The 25,256-nt window shown below is 44.5% G+C and overlaps 1 protein-coding gene across 1 annotated transcript; it reads right to left on the minus strand.

Moving 5' to 3' along the window:
• Nucleotides 1-2,685: 2,685 nt before the first annotated feature.
• LOC311170051 (retinol-binding protein 2) lies at nucleotides 2,686-23,585 on the minus strand (the record flags this gene model as incomplete). Its single annotated transcript, XM_084232376.1, has 4 exons — nucleotides 2,686-2,736; nucleotides 7,893-7,994; nucleotides 14,897-15,075; nucleotides 23,513-23,585. 4 exons carry the CDS (start codon nucleotides 23,583-23,585, stop codon nucleotides 2,686-2,688), a joined length of 405 nt encoding a protein of 134 aa, XP_084088502.1.
• Between the last annotated feature and the right edge of the window lie 1,671 nt (nucleotides 23,586-25,256).

Below are 25,256 nucleotides of genomic sequence, written 5' to 3' on the forward strand. Positions count from 1 at the left end.
CATCACACACCTGGAGGGAGCGGGGCAGGCTCAGGGCTCTCTGCTGCCCAAGTATGGCCAGGATTTTCAGGAGAAAAGTTTTCTTTAACTTTTGAGATGAGGCCCACAGGTTTATAGTCAACCACAACCTCACCTGACATCTTGGAGGTTCGGGTTCTGGCTTCTGTGAGTCTTTCCCTCCAGCCCTGCCTCTCAGTGTAATCCTCCGGCTGGGTCTTGCAAGGTGACCACTTCCACCCTTTTCCCAACAGTGTCATTGCTGAGGTCATGTCTTCTGTCCTGGTTGGGTTCTGAAATTGCCTGAGGGGACAGAGGGACAGAGGCAGGTGTCTTGCCCTAGCTCATCCACAGTGAGTGCAGGAATGAAAGTAGGTTCTGGTCCCAAACACATGCCCCAGCTTTAAACTGGGCACCTCCAGTGCCTCCCTGGTGGTGTAGAGGTTAAGTCTCAGCCTTATCTTGCTATCACCCTCCACCCACTGCACCTCTGGCCTATACCCAGGTTCTTGTATGAATAAATATATAAAATATAAATGTTTGAAAAACTAAATTGGGAACCTCCAAATTGACCTTGAGTTCAGATGCATCTTGGTTGAAAAAGCATGATTGGTAGAATGATTACCATCACTAACTCATTCGGTGACCCTTCATTTGTGGAAAGAATATTTATTTTCCTAGAAGAAAGTCCTTCTTGGAAAAAGGGAGGATTAAATATACTTGCTTTCTGTAATTGAAAATGCACCATACACAGTAGGGGATGAACAGTGGTCCCAGAATGAATAGTGTTCCTAGGGGCTAAAGGTGGCCTTCTTCTCGATAGGACTTCTCAGAACTTTAAAAAGGCTCATTCTCACTGTGCATTTCTAAGATGTGTGGAGATGTAGTTGTCAGCATTTCTGAAGTTTATGTGACCATAAACTTTCCACAAAGTCTGGGGAGTCTAACTTTTTCTAGAACACATTTTGGAAAACCTAGGATTACAAATTACCATAAAATATTACCCCCTTCCTTGTCAGAGTGTTTTCTAGTTAGTTCACACTGGGATTTCAGAGATCTCCTTCAATGGGGTTTTCTTAAGGCACAAAGGAGGGGGGTCATTTGAAGCTGTGGTGGGCAAGGGTAAGACTGGATGCCATCAATTGGGGAACATGAGCTCCTCAAGAAACTTGGGGGAGCTAGGGACAAAGGGTCACTTAATGAGTCCCTCCAGTTGGTCTCCAGTCTGTCTCCAGAGCACCTGTCTTCCCTGGGGTCCATGGGAGCCCTGCAGCTAGGCCCCAACCAGGATGACAGTCTGCCCAATAGTTCCCTGGCTTTCTTGCCTTGTGAACATGGCATGGTTTTTGGGGAGCACAGCTTGCCAGGAGGCCCACAGCATGGCTGCCTGTTATAAGAGCTTGAGCCAAGCCTGGCCCTGGGCCACGTGGCCAGATTATAGCCCTTCTTGCCATCCACAATCCCATTCACTCAAATCATACCAGGGTATGCTAGCACCATTTACTACCCCACTTGAGATAAACCTGCTTTTTAAAGGCAATCCTTGCCTAATGATGGGGTTCCAGACCCTGATGCAAGGAATGAAGGAGATGGCTTCCCAGGACCTCGTGAATGATCCACCATAAATCCACCTATTAACTACTCTGCCCTTCCAGGTGTACTATTGCATTTGTGTATTCAGCAGGAAATATTATGCTGCTCAGAGTAATGAACTTAATGTTCTGGAAGAATCAGGGGACCTTGGAGTTACCGACCTATTGCTACTTAACATCTACTCACCTGTTCCCCTGGGATCATGAAGGGAATAACTTCACATAATGAACAGATCTTGCAGGGAGTGAGCCCTTACCAAATACCTGCTCTCATTCCAAGCACATATCAAGTTGCTTGTACATATTAAGTTGCTTATTTCTCCCAGTGGCCCAGGGAAGTAAATGCCAGTTTTGTCTTCTCCATTTTATAGAAGAGAAAAATGAGGATAGAGAGGCCAAAGTATGTGCCTATTGTCCCTTAGATAAGAGGTAGAGTGGAAGGACCTGAGCTCTAGCTCCCTGGCAGTGCTTAGTGACCCCTCCACAGAAGTGCCAGTCCTCCTCAGTGGTGCCAGTCCTCCCCAGGCTGAAGGACAGAGCACTGCCAGGAACAAGAGCAGCTGGGACCTCAGAACTGCAGAGGCCTTTAGAGCTAGCTCTGCTCGGGCTGCTCAAGGCAAAGTATAAACTGGGAGCATCTGCATAAAAAAATAGAATCTGGAAGAAATGAATGTGTTATCCAGGGGAATTAATCTCTAATGGGTAATATTCAAAAATTAGTAGGGGATGCTGAGCTTGCAGGCAAAGTTTCCAACTCCCCCAAACAAACTAACAAAAAACACATAGCACTAAAACAACAGAAACAATTACTATTATATAGAAAACCACCATGTAGGCAATCTTCTCTTGTGCTTGTAAAAACTGACAGTTCTAGAAATAAAGGGAGAGAGACATAGGGGATTTCAAAGCATGAAGGTGATTTTTTTTTTCATTTAATTCCATTTTTCAAAGAAATACGTTCATTCAGCGTAGAACTCATCCAGTTGTCTTGATAGCCTGTCAGGAGTGGGAGAGGCCCCCTGGCTGCTCCCCAAAGACCGTGGAGACCTCTCTGTGGGGAGTGTGCGGCGCATGCTCGGCAGGTGCCCTGTGGCCATTACTTCTTTTTGAACACCTGATGGCACACCTGGTCGAGGCATGTCAGCTCCTGCAACAGCAGAAAGTGGGTGAGGGAATAACAAGCCCAACCTTCCTTCCAGCCAGCCCTTGACCCTCTTGGTGTCTGTGTCTGTGTGTTGGGGGGGAGGACTGGAAAAAAAGAGGACACAATCATTCTGGACAAAGAGCAGCTCACACATCCAATCAACGGGCATGACTGCAGGTAGCGGTAATTTGATTTTGACACTTGAATTGAGTTTGAACAACTATAGAAATGAAAAATACTGGGCCTCCCCGGTGGCGCAGCGGTTGAGCGCCAGGTCTTCGCTGCCCGCAGCCTCTGCAGCACCAGTTCGATCCCCGGCTGCTCCCCGGCCACCAGAGGAGGGTCCCACATGGCGCGCAGACCTCTCCTGCTACCTGCTGCTTCCCTCAGCAGTGCACTTCGGTCCTTCTGCCTGCTCTGCTCCCCGCTCTGGCTCTGGTGAATTCTCTCACCCTTCCGCTCCTCTGACTGTACCCAGTGTTTGTATAAATAAATAAATATTTCTCCCCCGCTTGTCTTTAACAGGTTCCTGCATTTCTCCTTGGATCTCAGATTCCTAACTCAGCATTTTGAACCTTCCTTTTTTCTTTTTTCCCATTTATATTTTTTATTTATTTATTAAAATCTTTAAAAAAGAAAAAAGAAAAATACAAAGAAATTACCCTCTTGGGCAGGATTTCTCCTACTCTAGTGATTAGAGCACATCACCTAATTTCACAAGGTAGTAAAACCTTGAAGAAGGGAAGGTTCTAGAGGTGGAAGTATTTGGAAGGCAAAGACCTGGGAAGGCAGGTGAGCTGTCCCTTCCCTCTGGGGTTTTTCTGGCCTCCGGTTTTGGCATCAGGCAACGGCACACGAAATGGGCTGCCAGAGGGTGGCCCCAGACCTGTCTGTGTAAACAAGATCTTCATCTAGAGAGAAGGGCCCTCAGGATGTATATATGTCTCCTAACCCCTGCGGGAGGAGAGAACTCGAGAGTGGGGATGACCACCAAATCATGGAAGTTGACCATGAATCCATTGTCTTAGCCACAGGGACCAGTGGGGATTTTACCCATCATCCAAACCAGAGCAGGCAGGAAAAACCGTCAATGGAAAACAAGGTGAATGCCTCCCCTTTATCACCAGTTGATGTTGCCTCCGAAATAAAGGTCTCAGGTGAGGCAAGACTGGCTCTAAAGGGTACTTCGGAGACTTGAATCCTGACTTTGGAGGAAGGTATGTGCCCGACTCCATTGGTGAATGCAGAGTGAATGACTGAATGAAGAGCCATTCATTTAACAAAGGAGTGACTCAATATGTACAGTAAAAGCTTTTTCACTATTTGAATTCTGGACTCATAAATTGACTTTTAAGTTTGAAAAATTAAGCCATCTAGACAGATATCACTTATTTGAGGATGCTAGCAATGGCTCTATGCTTGTACCAAATTAACCTACACTGTTTTGACATCAGGTAGAGATGCCCAATGATGAGCAGTCAGTGCCTGTGGTCTACAGGCAGTTCCCAGAGTCAACTTCCCCTGTCTCCCATCCCTGCAAAACCCTCTCTTGTTGCAGGATCACGTGAGTGGTCCCACCCATCTTTATCCTGTGCCTTGTATTTCTCCCCTGCTTGTCTTTAACAGGTTCCTGCATTTCTCCTTGGATCTCAGATTCCTAACTCAGCATTTTGAACCTTCCTTTTTTCTTTTTTCCCATTTATATTTTTTATTTATTTATTAAAAAAAAAATTTTTAACATTTAATATTTAAAATTTTTTAAAACAATATTTGCTTCCCCCACCCCCTCAGATTTAGTCCATATAGAATTTCCTTCCCTGGGGCACCCATGTACCATCACCTCAATCCCCTGTGCTCCTCCCTCCCTCCCTCTGATCCCTCTCCCTCCTCTTCCCCTGCAGGATGTCTCTGGTTTTTAATTGTCTGTTTTTGCTTTGTTGTGTTTTGTGCTGTTATTATTATTTTTTTAACACTGATGTCTTATCAGTTTCCACTATATTCCTGTTATAAGCGAATCCATCCAATAGTTTTCTTTTTCCTTCTGGCTTATTTCACTGAGCATAATTCCTTCTAGCTCCATCCATGTTTCTGCGAATGGCATGAGTTTATCTTTTTTGATTGCTGAATAATATTCCATTGTGTATATATACCACATCTTCTTGATCCAGTCATCTATTTTGGGGCATTTGGGTTGTTTCCAGGTTTTACCTATTGTAAATAGTGCTGCAATAAACATAGGTGTACAGGTGCTCTTTTAAATCAATGTTTTTGTGTCCTTTGGGTAGATCCCTAGTAGTGGAATTGCCAAATCTTATGGTAGCTCCATTTTTAGTAGACTGAGGAACCTCCAGACAGCTTTCTACAGTGGATGGACCAGTTTGCACTCACACTAGCCATGTAGGAGAGTTCCCTTTTCACCACAACCTCGCCAACATTTGCTGTTGCTTAGTTTTTTTTTTTTTTTTTTTTGATATGTGCCATTCTTACTAGTTTAAAGTGGTATCTTAGTGTGGTTTTGATTTGCATTTCCCTGATTATAAGGGATGCTGAACATTTTTTCATATGCCTGTTGGCCATTTGCACTTCCTCTTTGGAGAAATGTCTTTTGAGTTCTTCTGCCCATTTCTTGACTGGATTGTTTATGTTGTTTTTGTTGAGTCCTGTGAATTCTTTGTATATCTTTGTGATCAGTCCCTTATCACTTGAATGGAGTGCAAAGATTTTTTCCCAGTCAGTGGGGTGTCTCTCTGTTTTGGTTAATGTCTCTTTTGCTGTGCAGAAGATTTTCAGTTTGATGTAATCCCAGTTGTTTATCTTTGTCTTCACTATCACTGCTTTGGGTGATGAGTCTTTAAAGATGTTTCTGAGAGGTATGTCTTGTAATGTTTTACCTATATTCTTCTATATATTTTATGGTTTCAGGTCTTATGTCTAGTTCTTTTATGCATTTTGAGTTGATTTTTGTGCACGGTGAGAGGTAGTAGTCTAGTTTTATTTTTTTGCATGGGAGGTCCAGTTTTCCCAGCACCATTTATTGAACAAACTGTTCAATGTTCCACTGCATATTCTTTGCTCCTTTGTCAAAGATTAGTTGTTCATATAGGTGTGGCTTTATTTCTGGGCTCTCTTTTCAGTTCCATTTTTCTGTGTGTCTGGTTTTGTTCCAATACCAAACTGTTTTTATTATTGTGGCTTTGTAGTATAGCTTGAATTTTGGAAGTGTGATACCTCCTTTCTTCTTTGCTTTCATCAGTAGGGTTTTGGCTATTCATGGTTTTTTGTGGTTCCATATGAATTTCATCAGTATTTGTTCTATTTCTTTGAAGAATGTCATTGGGATTTTTATTGGAATAGCATTGAATCTGTATATTGCTTTTGGGAGGATGGCCATTTTAATAATGTTGATTCTTCTAATCCATGAGCAGGGGATGTCTCTCCATTTCTTTGTGTCTTCTTCAATTTCTTTTAACAGTGTTTTATATCTTTCTTTGTATAGGTCTTTCACCTCTTTTGTTAAGTTTATTTCCAAGTATTTGATTTTTTTTTTTTCAATTATAAAAGTGATGGTTTTCTTGATTTCTTCTTCTCCGATTGTTTGTAAATTCGAAGGCTACTGATTTTTGTGTGTTGATTGTATATCCTGCTACTTTACTGACCTGGTCGATTATTTTGAGTAGTTTTTGTGTGGAGTTTTTAGGGTTCTCTATATATTATCATATTGTCTGCAAATAGTGATAATTTTATTCTTCTTTCCCTATTTGGATTCTTTGTATGTCTTTCTCTTGTCTTATTTCCCTGGCTAGGACCTCCAGTATTATATTGAAGAGCAGTGGTGAGAGAGGACAACATTGTGTTGTTCCTGATCTTAAAGGAAAGGCCTTCAGCTTTTCGCCATGGAGTACAATGTTGGCAATGAGTTTGTCATATATGGCTTTTATCATGTTAAGGCATGTTCCTTGTATCCCAAGAATTTCAAGGACCTTCATCATAAATGGATGTTGGACTTTGTCGAATCTTTTCTCAGCATCTATTGATAAGATCACATGGTTTTTATTTTTCTTTTTGTTGATGTATTGGATTACACTTACCGATTTTCATATGTTGAGCGATCCTTTTGCCCCTAGGATGAATCCCACTTGATCGTGGTATACTACCCCTCTGATGCATTGTTGGATTCTGTTGGCAAGGATTTTGTTGAGGATTTTTGCATCAGTGTTCATTAGGGTGATAGGCCTGTAATATTCTTTTTTTTGTTCTGTCTTTGTTTGGTTTTGGTATTTGTTAATGTTGGCTTTGTAGAACATATTTGGTAGTATTCCTTCTTTTTCAATTTTTTGAAAGAATTTGTATAGGATAGGCACTAATTCACTGCTGAATATTTGGTAGAATTCATTTGTGAAGCCCTCTGGACCTGGGCTTTTGTTTTTGGGGAGTGCTTTGATTACTGCCTCAATTTCGCTGCTTGTAATTGGTCTGTTTAGGTGTTCTGTTTCTTCTTTGTCCCGCTTTGGATGATTATATTGTTCTAGGAATTTGTCCATCTCTTCTAGATGTTGAATTTGTTTGCATGTAAGTGTTCATAGCAATCTCTGATTATTCTTTTGATTTCTACTGAGTCTGTTGTGATTTCTCCTCTTTCATTTATGATCCTATTTATATATGTTTTCTCCTGTTTTTTCTATGTGAGCCTGGCTAGAGGTTTGTCTATTTTGTTTATTTTTTGAAAGAATCAACTTTTGGTTTCATTGATCTTTTGGATTGTTTTTTTAATTTCCAATTCATTTATTTCTGCTTTGACTTTTATTATGTCCTTTCTTTTATTGGCTTTAGGTTTTCTTTGTTGTTCTGATTCTAGCTCTTTAAGATGTGAAATTAGGTTGTTCTTTGAGTTCTTTCTTATTTGTTGATGTCAGCCTGTATTGCTATGCATTTTCCTCTTATTACTGCTTTTGCTGCATCCCATACATTCTGGAAAGTGGTGTCCTCCTTGTTGTTCCACTCAAAGTAATTTTTAATTTCTTCTTTGATCTCCTCATTAGTCCAGTGGTCTTCCAGTAGTGTGGATTTCAATCTCCACGAGTGAATACAGGTGGCTAGGTGAATGCAGGTTGTGTAAGTGCAGCAGAAGGGAAGGGAGCCAGGCAGAGCCCAGGACTTACCAGGTGCAGCTTGTCTCCCTCAACCCACTGCTTCCAGCCACGGTTCTTCTTTTCTCCCTTTTGCACGCACACAAGGACATCGCCTTCCCAAGTGACCAGTGACTGCAATGACAAATTCCCAGGTTGATCAAATGTCTGGTCTTGATTGGGACTGAGCAAACCTAAACCTACAACTGTGACTCCTGTGGCCACCCCAAGATCCTGCTTGCCCATAGGGCAGAGCCCTCACCCAGCCTCAAACAAGCCAACATCCTTCCAATCTCATTTCCACACGCGCCCTCTGTTTTTGCCAAACTGGCTTACGATGGTTTTTTTTGTTGTAGGATTTCTGCTCTTTCATGTGGCCATATGGTAAAGATAGCTATCCAAACCAGTGGAGAAAAGATACATTTGACTATATAATGATATGGAATTTCTCAAATGTGAAAATATCTCAAAGTCAACATAGAAATAACAAACTGAGAAAAATAATCATAACATATATTAGACAATGTCCTGATTTTATATATATATATCTATATCTAATATATATATATTTTATATATCTATATCTATATATAAAGGCTTCCTGTAAATCAATAAAAAATGATCATTCACCTAATAGGAAATTCAACAAAGTATAAGAACCAACAGTTTACAAGGAAAAACAAAACCCTAGCAGATGATCTTCAAAAATAGGAAAAGATATTCAATCACTTATAAGAGGTATGCAAATTAAAAGTGTTTTTCAGATACAATTCACCGTGTGGTCAAAGATCAGTGTGTAACAGCAGTGAGCTGGGGGGATGTGGAGAAGCAGGCACACTACTGGTAGATGTGTAACTTTGTATTAATCTTTTTTACAGGAAAATTTTATATTACCTTTTGACATTTTGAAATGTACATTCTTAGACTGGAAGAGATGAAGGGCCTGTGTTGAGCAACCAACTTGAGCTGACCAGCAAGTAGTAGAAGCCACAAGAAGACTGAATCCCAAGTAGCTCAAACCTCTGTGTACATATTTATACACCCCCTCCCCACAAATTCCTCCTCCTTTGTTTTTCCCTCTTACCAAGCACCTGCCTTGGGATAATCTGCACTGCCCCTGGGTGTTCCTGCAGGTCCTCCCCTCTGTTCCCAAATCAGACTAGTACCCTCACCTCTGAGCTGCTGTCATTCCCATCCAAGCAGTAGCTCTGCATTTGGTGCTGACCTTCCTGGGGGTGACCCGGATGCTAGCTGGTTTTCTTCCAAGCATGCACAAACTGCATTCTGCCTTTACGAAGGCCCAGACATTTGCTTTCCTCTATGTCTCCACACCCAGTTGGAGATACACTGACCTTTTTTTTTTGTTCTGACTCACTGTCCTTGCACATTCAGTCTGTTTTTTGGTACAACTGTGTTTTCTACAGATTGTTAAGTTTACCTATTTTGAAAATAATATTTAGCCTTGGCCATATTATATGTTTTATGTACACTTTTATTCCTCTTCATTTTATCCCTCAATATATCGAGCATTGTTTGCCACAGCAAATGTCTAGAAGCCTCATGAATTCTGTCAGTGGGAGGTTGGTTAAATACGGTGTGGTTCATGCCTGAAAGGAGGGGAAAGTCTATACCTAAGGAGAAGAGCCATCTTCACAACATATAGTTTCAGTGGAAAAAGCAAGGAACAGAGCCCCGTGCATAAAGCAAGTATGGTAGATATGCATGCATATGTTTATGTCCCCTGGAGGAAGTAAAGGAAACCCTTACTAGTGATCATCCCTGGGGAGGAAACTGGGAGGCGAGGGGCCAGGATAGAAATCAAATGTCGTTTTTTACTGTGTAAATGTTTATTCTTACAAGCGCATGCGTTAATATTTCCCAAGTTAATTAAAAATAAAATTCCACATGTTTTCTTAAGAAACCCTCTGTCTGCCTTCAGAGCTATCCTGTCATTGAGTGTCTTGGTGAAGCTTAATTCACAGGCTGCTCTCTTTGCTCCTCTAGGAGGGGAGTGTTGTCTGGAATGTTCATGTGTCGATGGTCATTGTCGGCCTTGGACTCGGAGTTCCTTTCCAAATGGATGAGAAGAACTCATGTCTTCTATTTGGGCAGGGACAGTGTCTGCTAACTCCAGCAGCCCTCACTGCCTTACATATTATGCCCCTAACGCATGTTGACTGAGTTGGCGACTGTGTCCCCCAATGGACAATAAGCTCCATGGAAGAAGAGACCATGTCAGTTGTGTGTTTCTGCAATACCAGGCTCAGCATAACGACTAGCACACAACAGGTGTTTGGTCAGCACTGTTGAATGACCCTGCAATTGAATAATTTTGTTGAAACAGAATCTTGACTTAAATCCACATGGAGTGTGTGTGTGGGGGAATACATGAGCACGTGTGCTCTTCATTGATGATAATTCTTGACAGCCACTCAGCCTGCCTCCTAGTCTTTGTTCCTGTTACCACCAAGTGCACACTTGTCCATCAATATGGACACTAGAGAGTGACTGTACATCTACTTGTCTCTTCCTCATGAGGCTGTAAGATCTCTGAGTGCAGAGTAGGGGGTCTGATTCATTTCTTTATCAATAGCTCTGCTCCTGATCCACATTCACATATGGTATGGGCTTGGCAAATTTTGCCAAGGGACAAAGAAGAAAAATCTTAGTGCAGGGGGACTAGTATTTTATTATTATTTTTAAAGATTTACTTATTTATTCATATCAGAGCTGGGGTATAAGCCAGAGGTGTGGGGAGTAAGAGGATTCACCAGAGACAGAGTGGGGAGAAGAACAGGCAGATCTCCTGAAATACAGTGCTGAGGCGAGCAGCTGGAGAGACAGGAGAGGTCTCCTGTGCCATGTGGGTTAGCTCCCTGGCAGGGGATTGAACTTGTGCTACAGTGGCCTCTCACAGCTTCATAGTGCTGAAATTTAACCCCTTGCACCACCAGGGAGGCTCTAATATTTTATCTTAACACATATTGGGCAGCAAGATTAAAAGTTATCCTGACCCCAAGTAAGCAGGTTACCAAAAATTATGCACTTAAAGTATTATTGCCTACATAAAACAGATAAGGAGAGAGAATTCAATGAACTAAAATTCCATAATTCAATTTGTGTTTACTTGGCATTCTTCCCTTTATCAGAGGAGACTTTAAAAAGAGGCTCAATTGCCTTAAAGGATGGTGAGCAGATGAGCAGATGACAAGCCAGGAAAGCCATCATTTCTGACCTGGGACATGAACAGAGAGTGTCCAAGGGGGATGCACTTACAGAAATTAAAGAAGGAAGTTGGATTCACTCTGCCATTTCCCCTGTCACAGTGTTCAAAGTTAACATCATTATGGACAGCCCCTTTATAGCAAATTAAAGCTAGTAACTGCGCCAATATTAAGCTTATAGAAATTGATAACTACACTGTGGCTATATAAAAGCACATCCTCATTCTGAGGTAATACAAGCTGAATTATTTAGTGTAATGCATCAGATTGTTCATAGTAAATACAAAGAGTGCAAGCACATACGATAAGGCAAATGGTCACAATGTTAATGTGGGTAGAGTGTATGAGTGTTCTTTGTTACATTCTTACAACAAACTTTTCTGTAAATTTGAACCACTCCCAGAAAGTTTTTTGTTTTTTAATAAAATAGCAGGTCTTTAAATGAAGAGCACTGAAAGACACTACTAACACATTTAAATCCTCCCCAGTGCCAGTTGTGTGTTTCTGCAACTCCAGCAAGAGTTACTCATGCTACCCACAGTGCCCACCCTCCCCTCTGGCATTTCCTGTGGTGGGGCCTTCCAAAGGAGACTGGTCCCTGACTTCAAGGGCATCTCTCTGTATCATGCATTATTGGCTCTGTTATGCCCATGCCTGCTTTTCTCAGGCTTACTGTCTGCCCCGGTTACCTAATTTTTCTTTTAATTGATATAAAATTCACATACCATAAAACTCACCCTTTTGAAGCATACAATTCAGTAATACCATCACGCTATCTAACATCCAGAAGACAGTCATCACTCCCCAAGGAAACCCTTTATTTATAGCAGAGCAACCCTTCCCGTGTGCCCTTCAGTGACCACTCTCTGTCTCTATGGATTTGCCTGTTCTGGACATTTCTTATAAATCACACAGTGGGTGCCTTTTGTGGCTAACTTCTTTCATTTATCATAATCTCTCCCAAGCTGTTTCACATTATGTATGTGTCTGTACTTCATTCCTTTATATGACTGCGTGATATTCCGTTGAGTAAATAATAATACTTGCCTTTTAAATTTTATTTTGGGTATTTTTGAAAGAAGCTTCAAGTTCTCTTAGAAACAAGTCAAGGTAGGAAGTTAGGAATAACTATGATCCTCAGGAAGGAAGAAAGGAGGCCTGGGACCCCTTGGAGAAGATCTCACCCTATGATCAATGCTATTTCACTGTCCTGCTCTGGGATGGCACAGAGTGGGCACCATAGGCCCCTCTGTTACAACTCCATTCATGTATCACTCCTCCAAACTGCTGAATGTGGAGATTTTCAGAGGTGTATGAGGATGGCCAAGGAGATGAGAAGAAGAAATTTGGTGAATAAGAGCACAAGGAGTGCCAAACACACATAGGCTTGTACATGCATGACATATGCATGCGTGTAAGCACACATGCACACATATACCCATGCAGACACAAGCCCATGCACATGCCCCCACATATAGAGGCAAAAGCCCATGGCACACATGCACACAGACACATACCTTGTGTGTGCACCCCAATGGTTCACCAAGTATGGGCAGCAGAAATCAGACAGACCCACGCATTCCTTGTCATCCATCTTCAGCTAAAGTGTTTCAGTTAAGTCACAGGAAACTGGTAGTCTGCAGGGCACCTGCTCTGGGTTGCAATTCATGACCCATGGGAAAACGCGTTGCTGGAGAGTGGGCAAAACGTTGACTTGGGTAATTTTCAACCCCTACTGGTTTCCTTTGTGAGTCTTTGTGTGTGTGTGTGTGTGTGTGTGTTAGTCAAGATGTGGAAAGGGGAATTACATTTCTCTAAGTGTTTAGAGCAGATATTCTGGGGAGAGGATGGGCTTGGCAGGGAGGGAAGGCGGATGGTAGAGAGACAGAAGAACAGTAGGTATTAACAGCAAGAATCCTTTAAGGGATAGGAAGGGCTGAAAAAACACCATTATTTCATGAAGAGAGTTGTCCACCATCAAACATGATAAAGAATGAGTCAGAACAGGCTTGCTTTTCAATAACCCACGCCCAAAACTAAAAGGCAAATGAAAAATGAATCATTTTGAGTAATCAGGTTAGAAGAGCAGAACGATGCGTAAACTCTGAGGCAAATTTTCCTATTGGTTCTGGTGTCTGAAGAATTGGCCTTTTAGCCACAGAGTTCAGGAAAGATTCTTTGATCCATCAGCCCCTCGGGGAGGGCTCTGCAGGGGACAGTCCAGGGCCAGAAGCTTAGGCTCTCGGGCCAAGACTGCTATGATGGAAGCATTTGCAAAGATCTTTCACTTCCCACTTTTCTTTAGCAAGAATCCTTACGTAGAATTCAACCTTGACTAGAGATTATCAATGCTGCAGGACGACTTGGCTGAGAAATAAAAAGTGATCTGACTCTTGACTTCCGAGTCATCACCGAGAATGATAACAGCTTTTCCTCCCCACCCCAGGGGAGGAGCCCTAGCTCTTGCTTTGGGAGAGAATTGAGATCTCTGACTTTGAAGGGACTCCTGGAAGCACCCAGAAGAGATCCTGGGGAGGGTGGGGCTCACATTGAAGGGCAGGACAGGGTGGGGAGACCTGCTTTCTTCTGGGTGACGACAAGATAATTTGGAACAGAACACTCAGTCCTGCCTTCTTAGCTTGGGAGCCAGAGCAGAGATCCTGGTGATGACACTGGCACAGAGTAATGGGGCTATGAATTTCAAGTTGCCCACGTTGTGTAAACTGCGTGAGTGCCGTGAGTGGTCAATGGCAACCGTGCAAGTGATGAACTATGAACACTCCCAGGTTTCCTGGGCTGTGTAGACCCAGGGCTCTTGTATGATACTGCAAATGGAGTGAGGGAATCCTTAGGTACAAATGGGCTTGGATTCCTCCCCATGTTTGTTTGTGGGAAATGAGCAGGTGTGCTTTGATCTGGAAAACTGAAGACAGATGCACTGAGCGTGAGTGTGGACACCATGAGGATGGATCATGGGCTGTGACACCATGTGGTGCTGCTGAAGCACAGGACATCTGCTCTAAGTCCGGTTTCCCAAGCCCTGCTCCCTGCTGCGTCCATGCTTGCCTCCTCCGGGCACCGCCTGCCTCTTCTGCAGACTTTCAGGCTTATGTCCTTGGACAGTGAGTATGTGTGCCCCACTCTGCATGCAGGGATGTCTGCTCACGTTCAGGGTCCTGCCTATATTCAAACAGTTCAGGTAGCTGGAAGTTGGCCTTCAGATATGGGGAGGATCTCCTTGCTTATGTCTGGTGAGCTAAGGTGATGTTGAGAGAGAATCAACAATCTTGCCAGAGACTTCTTCAAGTTCCCAGGACAGGAGAAACCCTGGCTTCATTGAATCTGACTTTTTTATTTGATTGGCATTTTATTTAAAAAAAAATTTAGGATCACCTAAATTTGAGACCTTTCTTATTAAAACACCTTGTTTCTCAATGGATAAAAGAAAAAAATTGCAAAACGAGGCCTCATGCCTCCTTGTCAGTGACTGGCTGGTGTTGTCTGCTCCTCTGAGCTAAGCACCAGAGGCTACCCTCCCTCGGTTAGTCCACCTCGCTCTCTTCCCTTTGCCTGCTGGTCTCCGACCCCACACCCTGGAGAGCTGAGCATCCTTTCATCTCTCCTTTGCTTATAAGCTTAGTGTGGAAGCCAGCTTGCCCCCTCGACAAAACCTCAAGAGTTGCTCTGGACAGCATTGTCAGCCCATTTTGGTCTCCCTTCCTGACTTCTCCTGTGTTGCTCCTGTCAGGGGAAGCCACATAGCTGACCCCTCCACCGAGTGGATGGAAGAGAAACTCTAGCCCAGACAAGTACCTGAACTTTCCTGCCATCCAGGCCCTTTGTGAACTCTTCAAACTCCACGCCCACGGTGAAATCCAAGTGATAGTTGCGGAATGTGCTGTTGGTTTGTGTCTTGAAGTTATCGCCGTTTTGTTCAATGACCTTTGTCTGAGTCAGATGTACTGCGATCTTTCGGGTGGCAAAATCAATATCTGTTGGCAAAGGGAGTTGTGGAGGTTATGATGTACTCGGCTAGACCCATTCGATTCTTTAACAAGGCTAAGCCCTCAGGACCAGAGACACAGATCATGGGCCGGCTACATTTCTTTGCTGAAGAAGGAAACAAGAGTTGTCTTACACTTGGCTAGTTTGGGCATTTTCGTCAATTGTCAGGGATACTCGGGCCTCTTGATGTCTCCTTGGGAATTCTGAGGGGAGAGTGTGGTAGTAGATAGGGCTCACCCTTGAGTGTGTGTGTGTGTGCGCACACACACACACACACCCTGCTCCACTACTGTAGCTCCCTTCTATCTATTGGACATATTGGGTTTTCTCCTAAGCATTTGCTGAACAAAAGCCTTCATGGCTTGAAAGAAAAAACACCGTTTGGAAATTATCAGTCTAGATCTTTGGATAAGATGGAACTTTTGTTAATGTTTACAACAGGGAAGGATACGTACTTCCATTCTAAGCAGATCAGGTGTGTAGTTAGCTAGGTTCTGCCTCATTTGTGAGCAGTTTTATTTAAATTAAGCTCCACAGCTTGTGGAATCTGGGGTGTCCAAGCCACGCACACTGCAGGCCACAGAACAGGGGTGTGATAAATGCTCCATCTTGCTGCTGTGAACTAAGCATCCTGTCCAGCATTTGCAGGGTTCAGGGTGCCATGGGGCTCAGCTCCATAAGACATGTGGTGGTTAACAAAAATAGCTTAGGGTCACCTAAATTTGGGAAAGGAAGACTCAAGACCAAGAGAAGCTGTTTCCTGCCCTGAAGTACTTCATAGTCTTTAATCCAGGAAAGTGGGTTGTACCCGAGCAGCGGGGTGCAGGATGCAGCAATTTTCAGCCTCAGTGCCTTGAACCAGCCTGTAGTGGGACATGCAGCTGGGTGGGTGTTTCCCAGAGCATAAGACAGAAAGGGCTAGCTAGACCCCTCAGAGACAGTCATCTCCATCACCTTGACCCTGAAATTGTGGAAATATCTCCTGTTTATTTTTTCTCCCTTCAGGCAACTGCTGGCCCGTTTGAAAGAAAAATAGATTAGACAGGACCAATTAGTCAAGTATTTCTGGCTAAAGATGAAGACTTCCTTAACGTTTTTAAAAACCAATAAACAATGTGTTCTATTTTCTAGATGCTATAAGGGTGTGCTTGTGCAAATAGGGCCAAGGTGTCACATTCTCTACCACAGAAATGGCCCAGGGAATCAGGTGACGCCCTGGTCTAACTTCAGTGCCATCACCAGATGCTCAGACCCAGATCTGGAAGCAGCAGCCATACTGTCCTTGGTGGAGCTAATAACCAAAACGGGTCATTTCGAGGATTACATTTGGCTGTGTTTGTGAAGAGCTTGTGACCAGTGGCTGCTGGCATCATCATCGTCATCACCAAGGCCCTGGCACTCCCCGGCCAGTTTCCCCAGAGTGCTCTGCATTTTCCCAGACACTCCCTGGGTGTCCACTTCCTCTACTCCTGCCCTCTCTTCAGTTCTCCAGTCTCATAAGGCCCAGCCCTGGCCTTGTCTTCGCCAGCCTGTTGTGCCCTTTTGGCCCTTCCCCACCAGAAGAAAATTTCTGGTACTGTCCTCTGAGTTTTTCATGGAGTTGATTGTTCTTTTCTCCAAAATGTCACCTCCAAGAGGATGAGAATAGTGCTGTCTCCTCCCTCTGTGTCTCCACAGAACCTGACTCAAGGTTGGGCACACAGTAGTTGTTCAAGATACATGATGAAATGCTAATGGGAACAACATGGTTTGGGACACTGGCTCTTGACGCGAGGTGCCCAGGTCTGCACTATTAGCAGCACCTAGGAACCTCTTACAGAAGTAAATTCTGAGGGCATCCTAAAATTGGAGTTGGGCCCTACTTGTTTTGTTGTTGTGGTTGTTGTTTTAGATCAAGTGATTCTGTGCATGCTAGAATTTAGAAGCGCTGGTATAAAAGAGGGAGGGTGAGTGTCAGATCCAGGTGTGAACGCTGTGGCTGACTTCCCAGCTATGTGAACTCAAAGTCATTTCCTCTTCTGAATTTCAGTTTTCTCACAGCAAAGTGTGGGAAAGAATGCTTATCTCATAGTGTTATGCATATGTATTATTCATCAGGCTATTTGTTAGGATTCAGTTAAAGTGATAAGTGCTTTACACGGTACCAGTGCGCTTGTGGGTATTTCATGTTCATTGGCCTCTACCCCCTTGCCTTCCTGTTCAGGTCGAACATTGAGCTGACAGCAATCAGTCCAGAGTGAAATATCACGGTCATATGCACGCATCTCCACAGCCACCTGCCGCTCCAGATCCAAGGGCCCTGGACTCCGAAGAAGCTGTCAGAATGGGGGCCGCTCCACTCTGTCACTCACCTAAGCTGGCCTGTCACCCGGGCACTGGATCTAGCCTGGCTGGAAATTCCTCCACCTGACACAGCTTCCTCACTGCACAGAAACAACCTCAGCTCCTGCACTAGCCCCCTGTGCTGAGGTCCAGGCTGCACTCACCACACTGCTGGAACTGGTTAGGAGAGGGGAAAGGAAACCATGGGCCACATATAAACCAAACCAAACAGGAGGACCAGGCAGAACTGGAGAGGAAGAATCGGGAACGACAGAGAAACTTAGAACGAAAGCATTCATAGGTGTATTTTCATTCCACAGATGTGGACATCAGGCGCAGAGAACTTAAACGTTGGCTTCAATTACCCAACTAGGCTAGAGTTCCTGATGGTTTGTCTACAAGCCCATTCATTATCATTCACATTGTCATTCTCTACTGAGGATCCCCTTACAAAAACAATAGCTTGTCCCTAATCTCTTACATGGATAGATCCCAGCTAAAAATGCCTATTGTTATGAGGTCTACAGAGAATTGGTTTGTCCAGGAAACAAAATCCCTAGTCAATCCTTTTTGTCCAGAAGTGGGGGAATATATTAGGGGTTTCATGCAAATGGAATCAAGCATCACTGCTGCTTCAGATTGAAAAATGACCTGGCCTCTTGGCTACCCTATAGCATTTGCACAGACTAGTTAATCATGTCACCTCTGCTCCACCCCAGCAAAGGGAGCCAAATCTTCTGTCAGTGGATTCATTGTATTTCTAATCAAACGGAAAGGTTTACCCACAGCTGTAAAATACACACACACACATTACAAAAATACTTTCTGTTTGCAGAGGATATTATTTTCCTGATATGGTATTTTAACACCAGGGTTATCAAGTATGTTTTATCTGCTCTTCTGGATTAAAGGTATTGATGAGTTTGATTTATTGCCAGGTGAAATGAATTTCTGTCTCAGAGAAGAAATTCCAAAGGCAAGCTATTTCTGAATTATATATATGGATTGTAGCTGCTGCAGAAGAAAAAAACAACACTGAAGTGACTTTATTAAAGCATAATTTTCATAACTGCATTTTGAACAATGTAAGCCATAAAGTTGAAATATGAAGATGCTACTCAACATTAAAATACTTTGTAGGGCCTCCATGGTTGAGTGCTGGGTTGCGAAGCTGCCCACAGACTTTGTAGCACTGGTTCGATCCCTGACGCCAGTGAGGGTCCCACATGGCACTCAGACCTCTCGTGCCGCACCTGCTGCTCCCCTCAGCAGTGTACTTCATCAGTCTGCCTGTTCTGCTCCCTGCTCTAGCTCTGGCGAATTGTCTCACCCTCCTGCGCTTCTGACTGTACCCAGTGCTTGTATAAATAAATAAATCCTTACAAAAAATACTTCGTAATATGCTTGGGAAGAAAGCTAAAGTTGCAGGCTAAAAGGGCAGACACTCTTTGTAAATTAAAGAGCAGAGATGTACAAGTATGCATCAAGGTAAATCTGAGCTCTGTTCCAAGTACAGCTTCTGTGGCCTTTGAACCAGGACTTCTTAATCTCAAATTATCAGCACTCTTAGGCAATCGAGAGAAGCTGAGTAGAAGGGCAATCTTATCCATTTTCCATGTCATTTCCTTCTCCAGATAACACATTTAGAGAGGGATTGGGGCCTCCCCGGTGGCGCAGCGGTAGAGCGCTGGGTTGCGAAGCTGCCCGTGGCCTCTGCGGCGCCGGTTCAATCCCCGGCTGCTCCCCGGCCACCGGAGGAGGGTCCCACATGGCGCGCAGACCTCTCCTGCCGCCCACTGCTCCCCTCAGCAGTGTACTTCGGTCCTTCTGCCTGCTCTGCTCCCCGCTCTGGCTCTGGTGAATTCTCTCACCCTCCCGCGCTTCTGACTGTACCCAGTGCATGTGTAAACAAAAAACAAACAAACAAGCAAACAAATAAAGAAAAACATTAAAAAAAAAAAATAGAGAGGGATTGGATTGGCCCCTGCCTGCCTCTCTGTTCATCCCCTCACAGACATCTCCAAAGGTTTAAAACTTTCCCGAGTGAGAAGAGGCAGCTTGAAGACCCTGGGGTGCCTCCCTCCTTCCCCTCACCCTGTCACCTTCCCCCCTATGTCTAGTGTTCACCACAGGGGTGGGGTCAGGCAAGGGGAGACCAGAAGGAGGGGCCAAACTTATCTTCACATGGGTTTTTTCTACTTCCTGGCAGTGTGCCTGTTTGAAAATTCAACTAGATACCACATGATTGGGGAAAGACTTGGCAACATGTATAACTTCAGTGGATGTGAGTACCAGCAAGAATCCATGTTTTATGAAAACAAAATCCCCCTTGGGTCATCATATATTTGCTAGTTCACTCACTCACTCATTCACTCTCTTATTCATTTCTACCCAAGGACTCTGAGGGTCTCTCTTCCTGTCTGTCACTTTAGGAGTTCCCATCCTGACAAACCTTGCTCAGAATGAGCCTCCTCCTTCCCTGCCCCCATGCTTAGCATCCACAACAAGAACAGAGCTGTGGAAACTGGGACAAACTGGAATACCTTGTGAGTGACACCACTTCCCAACCCAGGTGACCCAGGCAAGACCCTTTATTTCTCTGGGTTGCAGACTCCTCATTTTATACAATGGAAAGCACCTTCCATCCTCATCCCTGCTCATCCTTGATGCCATCCTGAGCTCCACATCTTATATTGAAGAGCCAATTTCAATGCTCTATGTGGCTTTGTACTGGGCTTCTGAATCAAAATAAGCAAAACAGAATTGTTCATGTCTTTCCCCCTGCCCAGGATTCTTGTCCAAACTCATTGCTCCCCAAGTCTTCCACACTTCAGAATGGAATCACCATCTTCCTATGCAGACCTGTGCCTGAGACCAACTTCTTTTCTTTTTGCTCCAAATTGATCTGCATGCCTTGCTGGCTTTATCTTCATTCAAAATGTGCACTGAACCTGTTTCCTCTTGTCCAGCCACAAGGGACTGGCCTAGTCAAGACAGCAGTGTTTCTTACCAGAACAACATAGTAACCTCCTAATGGGCCTCCCCACTGCTTCCAGCATTGCCTCCCCCAGATTCATTCAAGGCTTCACCACAGTGATCTTTAAAGACCATAACTAAGACTGAGAAAATGTTCCGATCTAAAGCCTGACCTTGTGATGTTATGTGATCTCTGGCCTTTGGTCATAAAAGGGCATCGGTTCTGTGTCTTCTCTCTGTACACAGCTGGCACACTGGGAGGAAACCCAGGTGCAGGGGTCACTGCATGCACATACTGACAGTCCCAGCTGAGATGTCAACAGTCAGCCAGCACCAGCTGCCGGACACAGGGGTCAGATGGCTGTTGCCCCAACCACTACCATCTGCAACTAACTCAGGACTCTTAGCAAGAACCACTTTGGAGAGCTCCATCAGCTCCCAAGCAATGACAGATAATTATAAAATGACTGTAGTTACTTCAAGCCACTGCATTTTGGGGTGATTTGGCACCTTAAAGTAGAAAACTGGAATACCAGTTGTGCATGGCTATCACTCGGTGGTCCACACCAGTCAAGCTCCTTGATTGCTCTTGGTTCTATCTCAGACGGCACAGGCCCTGGCACCCACAGGTAACATCTAAAACTTAGGTGGTAAGGTTGAATGGTTCCCCATCCACTGGCCATGCTGGTGCCACAGCTGGAAATTCATGGACTGTCCCGCAGTATTCTCACAGTACTGGATCCTCAGATTGCAGACCACTTTTCCTGTACACCCCTGCCCTGATTCAACATGAAGTAGGACCTCAGGACATAACCTTGTTCTCTGGGTAAAAAGTTGCTAGCTGCTTTTCTTGCTGTCAAGAAGATTCTAGGACCTTGTGGAAGACAGGGTGTTTTAGAAGGAGGGGTGTGGAGGTGGCACTGACCCTAGGTACTCACTCTTTGACCACTGCATGACTTTGAAAATGTGCAGGACACCCATGGCTGCCACGCCCTGTCACTCCACTGAGCTGGCCAGTGAGTTCTATGGGAGACCTGTATGTGCAGTGAGTCACTTGGCTGGTGTCAAAGTCAGTTTGCTGCCCAGCCCACAGCTCAGTTGGAATTCCTCCCTCCACACTGAACCAGCAAGCAGATCACAGAGAAAGCCGGCTCTTGGTGCTCGGGATTAAAACCCAAGAATGACAGTCATTGCGCAGGGAATAGAGTTATGCTTAGTGATATTTACACGTCTGGGCATTTGTAGAGATCTCCACATATGTTCCAAATGCCAACGGCCTCATGCACAAAAGGCCAAGGGAGGCAAGCTTCATTGATTTGTCAATGTTGGAAAAGCAACCCCTGCCTTGCGGGGTACATGTGGAAGAAACTGTGCTGGGGTGCTGTTTTTAGAAAAAGGATTCTTTCTGGAAAGCTGATGGTATTCTGTGTGTGCCCCCACTTCCCCAGAGGGCAAAGGAAATGGTGATAGTTGTGCTCGCCTCTCTTAAGGGTAGAGGAAGGAGTTTCAGCGGCTCCCTCTACTGACCTGAAAACTACAGTGGGTCTGGATTTTATACCTAAAATCTTCATAGCGCTTTTTACTATTTAAGAGTAAGTCACAAAATCGTACACAAAATTGCCTTCGGAATGTGTTCCCTGATTACAGCCTGTTTAGCGTACTGCTGGAAGCTCGAAATCTCCAAACAGCCCTTCTTGCGGTGCTTTCAATCATTCAGAGTGACAGCCACATCCCACATCAATGGGAGAATCAAGCAAGACCAGTGCTATTATCCTTTCTGGCAGATGAAATAACTTATTCTAAAAGTTTAGGAATTTGGTCAACATGAGAAAGCTGCAGCTGTGCCAGTGCTTCTGGTTTGGTTTCCTCACCTGCATGATCAGGCTCAGAATTTACCTTCCTGAGCTAAGTGCCATGACATTTCCCCACTTACAGAATGAGAACCCCATTTCCATTGTCCACTCAGGGTACTAAAAATAAGAGCAACAGGCTGGGTCTCTGGCAGAAGGACTTTTGTCTCCTCCTGCCTCCCCAGGTATATGAGGTAAAATTCTGATAGCCAGGAGGACGCTGTAGGACAGTCAGTGTAGGAAACCTGTCTCAAGTACATGAAGAAAGCTCCACTTTGCAACTGTGAAACTTTGTAACTCGCCTTGCTCATTGACACAAGGGAAATGATCAAGATAGAACTTTGCTGCACAGGAAAACCCATGATTCTCCTTCTTGATGAGATGCCCATGATTGCATCCAGATGTCTGGACCTCTGACCCACCCCAGCTATTGTTCTCATTCTGTGCTGGGGCATGTTCCCCTCAGGATTTCTTGCCTGGAAAGCTTTAAAGCTGCAAAAGATTATAAGGAAGCCAGTGCAGGGTAAAACTAGGGCAAGCGGCCCACGCCCCTTGAGTAGTGCCTGGCCACAAGGCTGCCCAGCAAAGTGAGTGGACCCCATTCCCCTGGTGTCATTAGACCCACAGGCCAGAGAACATAGGTCTGTGTTTTCTGCCAGCTCTACAAGAGAACCCACCAGAGAGTTGGCACATATCCGGATGGAGCCTTGGCCTAGAATCTAGTTCAGAAGTCAATTAGTACTGAGTTTTTGATCATATGATCAAAGTCTCTCCTCCCTGTCTGTGGGTCTGATTTCTCTCTAGACTAAGAAGAGACTTGATAGCTACTCCTTTCCTGCTTCCCCAATACAAGACTGACAAAAGAGCAATCAGTGCAGGGGTTATTCCTGGGAATACCAGTCTCTCTGGTTATCTAAGAGATGGCTATCAAAGGTAGGGGAGTTACTGCATTGGCCCCTCAGCTATGGCTTTACCCTGTGTATGCAGGGGTGTGTGTGTGTTTGTGTTTGTGTGTGCGCATGGGTGCGTGTGTGCGTATTTTTCATTCAGTGTATCTTTTCCGTGTGCTGTGCTAGACATTCTAGACATAATCTACTTGCAGAAAAATCACTGATCCTCTGAGATTTTGCTTGACTTACCTGATACTACATAGCTAGTCAGGGAGGAGTGAGGATTTGCAGCCAGGTTTGTGGAACTCCACAGTGACTGTCTGGAGGAGCAGATCACAGTCCTCTCAAAATCCCCCGCCTTCTCCCAAGCCCGGCCTCCTGCTTACCCAGGGCCTTCATGTAGCCATCAAAGTTCTCATTACTCTCCATCTCCCAGGTTCCATTCTGGTCCCTTGTCATGGTGGTGGCCTTTGGTTCAGCGTGGGCGTGTGGTGGACAGTAAGGAGCAGGCAGTATAGAGAATGGGTTGAAGTGAGCTACTTTTATAGCCTAGCATCAGGCTTGTGGCTTTGAAGATAATAGGCTCAAAGGTCACAAGCACAGCCCAACGGAACTTTCCTTTCCCTTGCAAAGTTCAGCAGGACAAGGGGCAACCTCGAAGTCCTGATGTGGCCAGACATAGGTGTCCTGGTGAGCTCTGCCACATACAGGATGATAGAACAGCTCATTTTTGACTCGCTGTGCTTTGGAGGAACCCCCAATGCTTACCCTTAGTCCATGTAGCCAATACTTTCACCTTAATGGTGATTCCAAGAAAATGGGAACTCACATCTACGGACTCTATTATACCCAGTGCCAGGCATGTGTCCTGTTATCACACAGGTCCTCTGTGTTAATTTTAATCATCCCTATTTTACAAATGGAAAACGCTCAAAGATATTAAACCATATGCTAATAACAGCTGGTCAGTGGCTGTGTTGGGATTCAAACCCAGGCCTGTCTGGCTCCAAAGTTCTTTTCTTAACAGTCTGCTATGGTCAACTTGGAAAATGGGTCTGCCACTCCCTTGCTTCCCAGGAAATTAACTCAAGAGCCTCTGAGTAGCAGTGTCAGATAAGAAAAGCAAGTTCTGGAAGCATGGATCTGCTGAAAGCTGGCCATATGTGGAAGGAGGACAGATGAAAGCCACAGATTGGTGGGACTATGCTTGAAGACCTCAGGAGCAAGCGGAGGAGCGCCTTGACCAAGCCAGCCGGCATTTGAAGAAGGACCCGTGGTTCAGGCCCATCCCGTTGGATCAGTAAATGCGTTGGCTTACTGCTATATTACATGCTTCTGAGAGATGACGTGTGAGCAGTGGCCCCTCCACTCTAAGAACTGTGCTATGGGCTGAAATGGATAAAACACAAATTCCCGAAAGCAAGGCCCACAGAGCAAAATATGGCCCAGCTGTTGTTCAAAGGCCAAAGTAGGATGAAAAGAGGAAGGGAGTAAGGAACAACTTTCCACAAATGGAAAATAAGCAAAGGCAGCAGAAGGGGACAGAGGGAGATTGGGCTTCATTCTTTGAGGTTCATCCACAAGCTGCTGTAGTCTGACATTCCATCCCTTGGGCTGGAGAATAAGGTGTTCCCCTCCAGGTTCCGGTTCAGGTTCAGGGACTGCCACATAGTGTCTCCTACACCCAGGTGTAGGAGAAAATCATTTTTCTGTTGAAGAAAAATAATTGGTCTGGCAGTGAGGAGGTTGGGGGCAAGAATGGGGTTGCTGATTGCAATAAACCAGACTTGGGTTTTGATCAGCAAGGCAGGGGACCATTCACTCTGTGCAAGCAGGAAGCTAGAACTGAGATGCTCAATAAAACCAAAAACACTTGAAGGCTACACTCTCAGTTGGAATGTGAAATAGCTAAAACCTGTCCAAAGAAAACAATAAATGATGGTTATTTAGTTGGGATCTTGTGGATTTAGAAAAAGTCTACATTCATAAGACCTGAAACCATAAAATACATAGAAGGAAATATAGGTGAAACACTACGTGATTTGCATATCAAAGACATCTTTACAGACACATCACCCAAAGCAGTGATAGTGAAGGCAAAGATAAACAGCTGGGACTACATCAAATTAA

This window comes from Talpa europaea, assembly GCF_964194135.1.
Source record: "Talpa europaea genome assembly, chromosome: 4".
Classification (NCBI taxonomy): domain Eukaryota; kingdom Metazoa; phylum Chordata; class Mammalia; order Eulipotyphla; family Talpidae; genus Talpa; species Talpa europaea.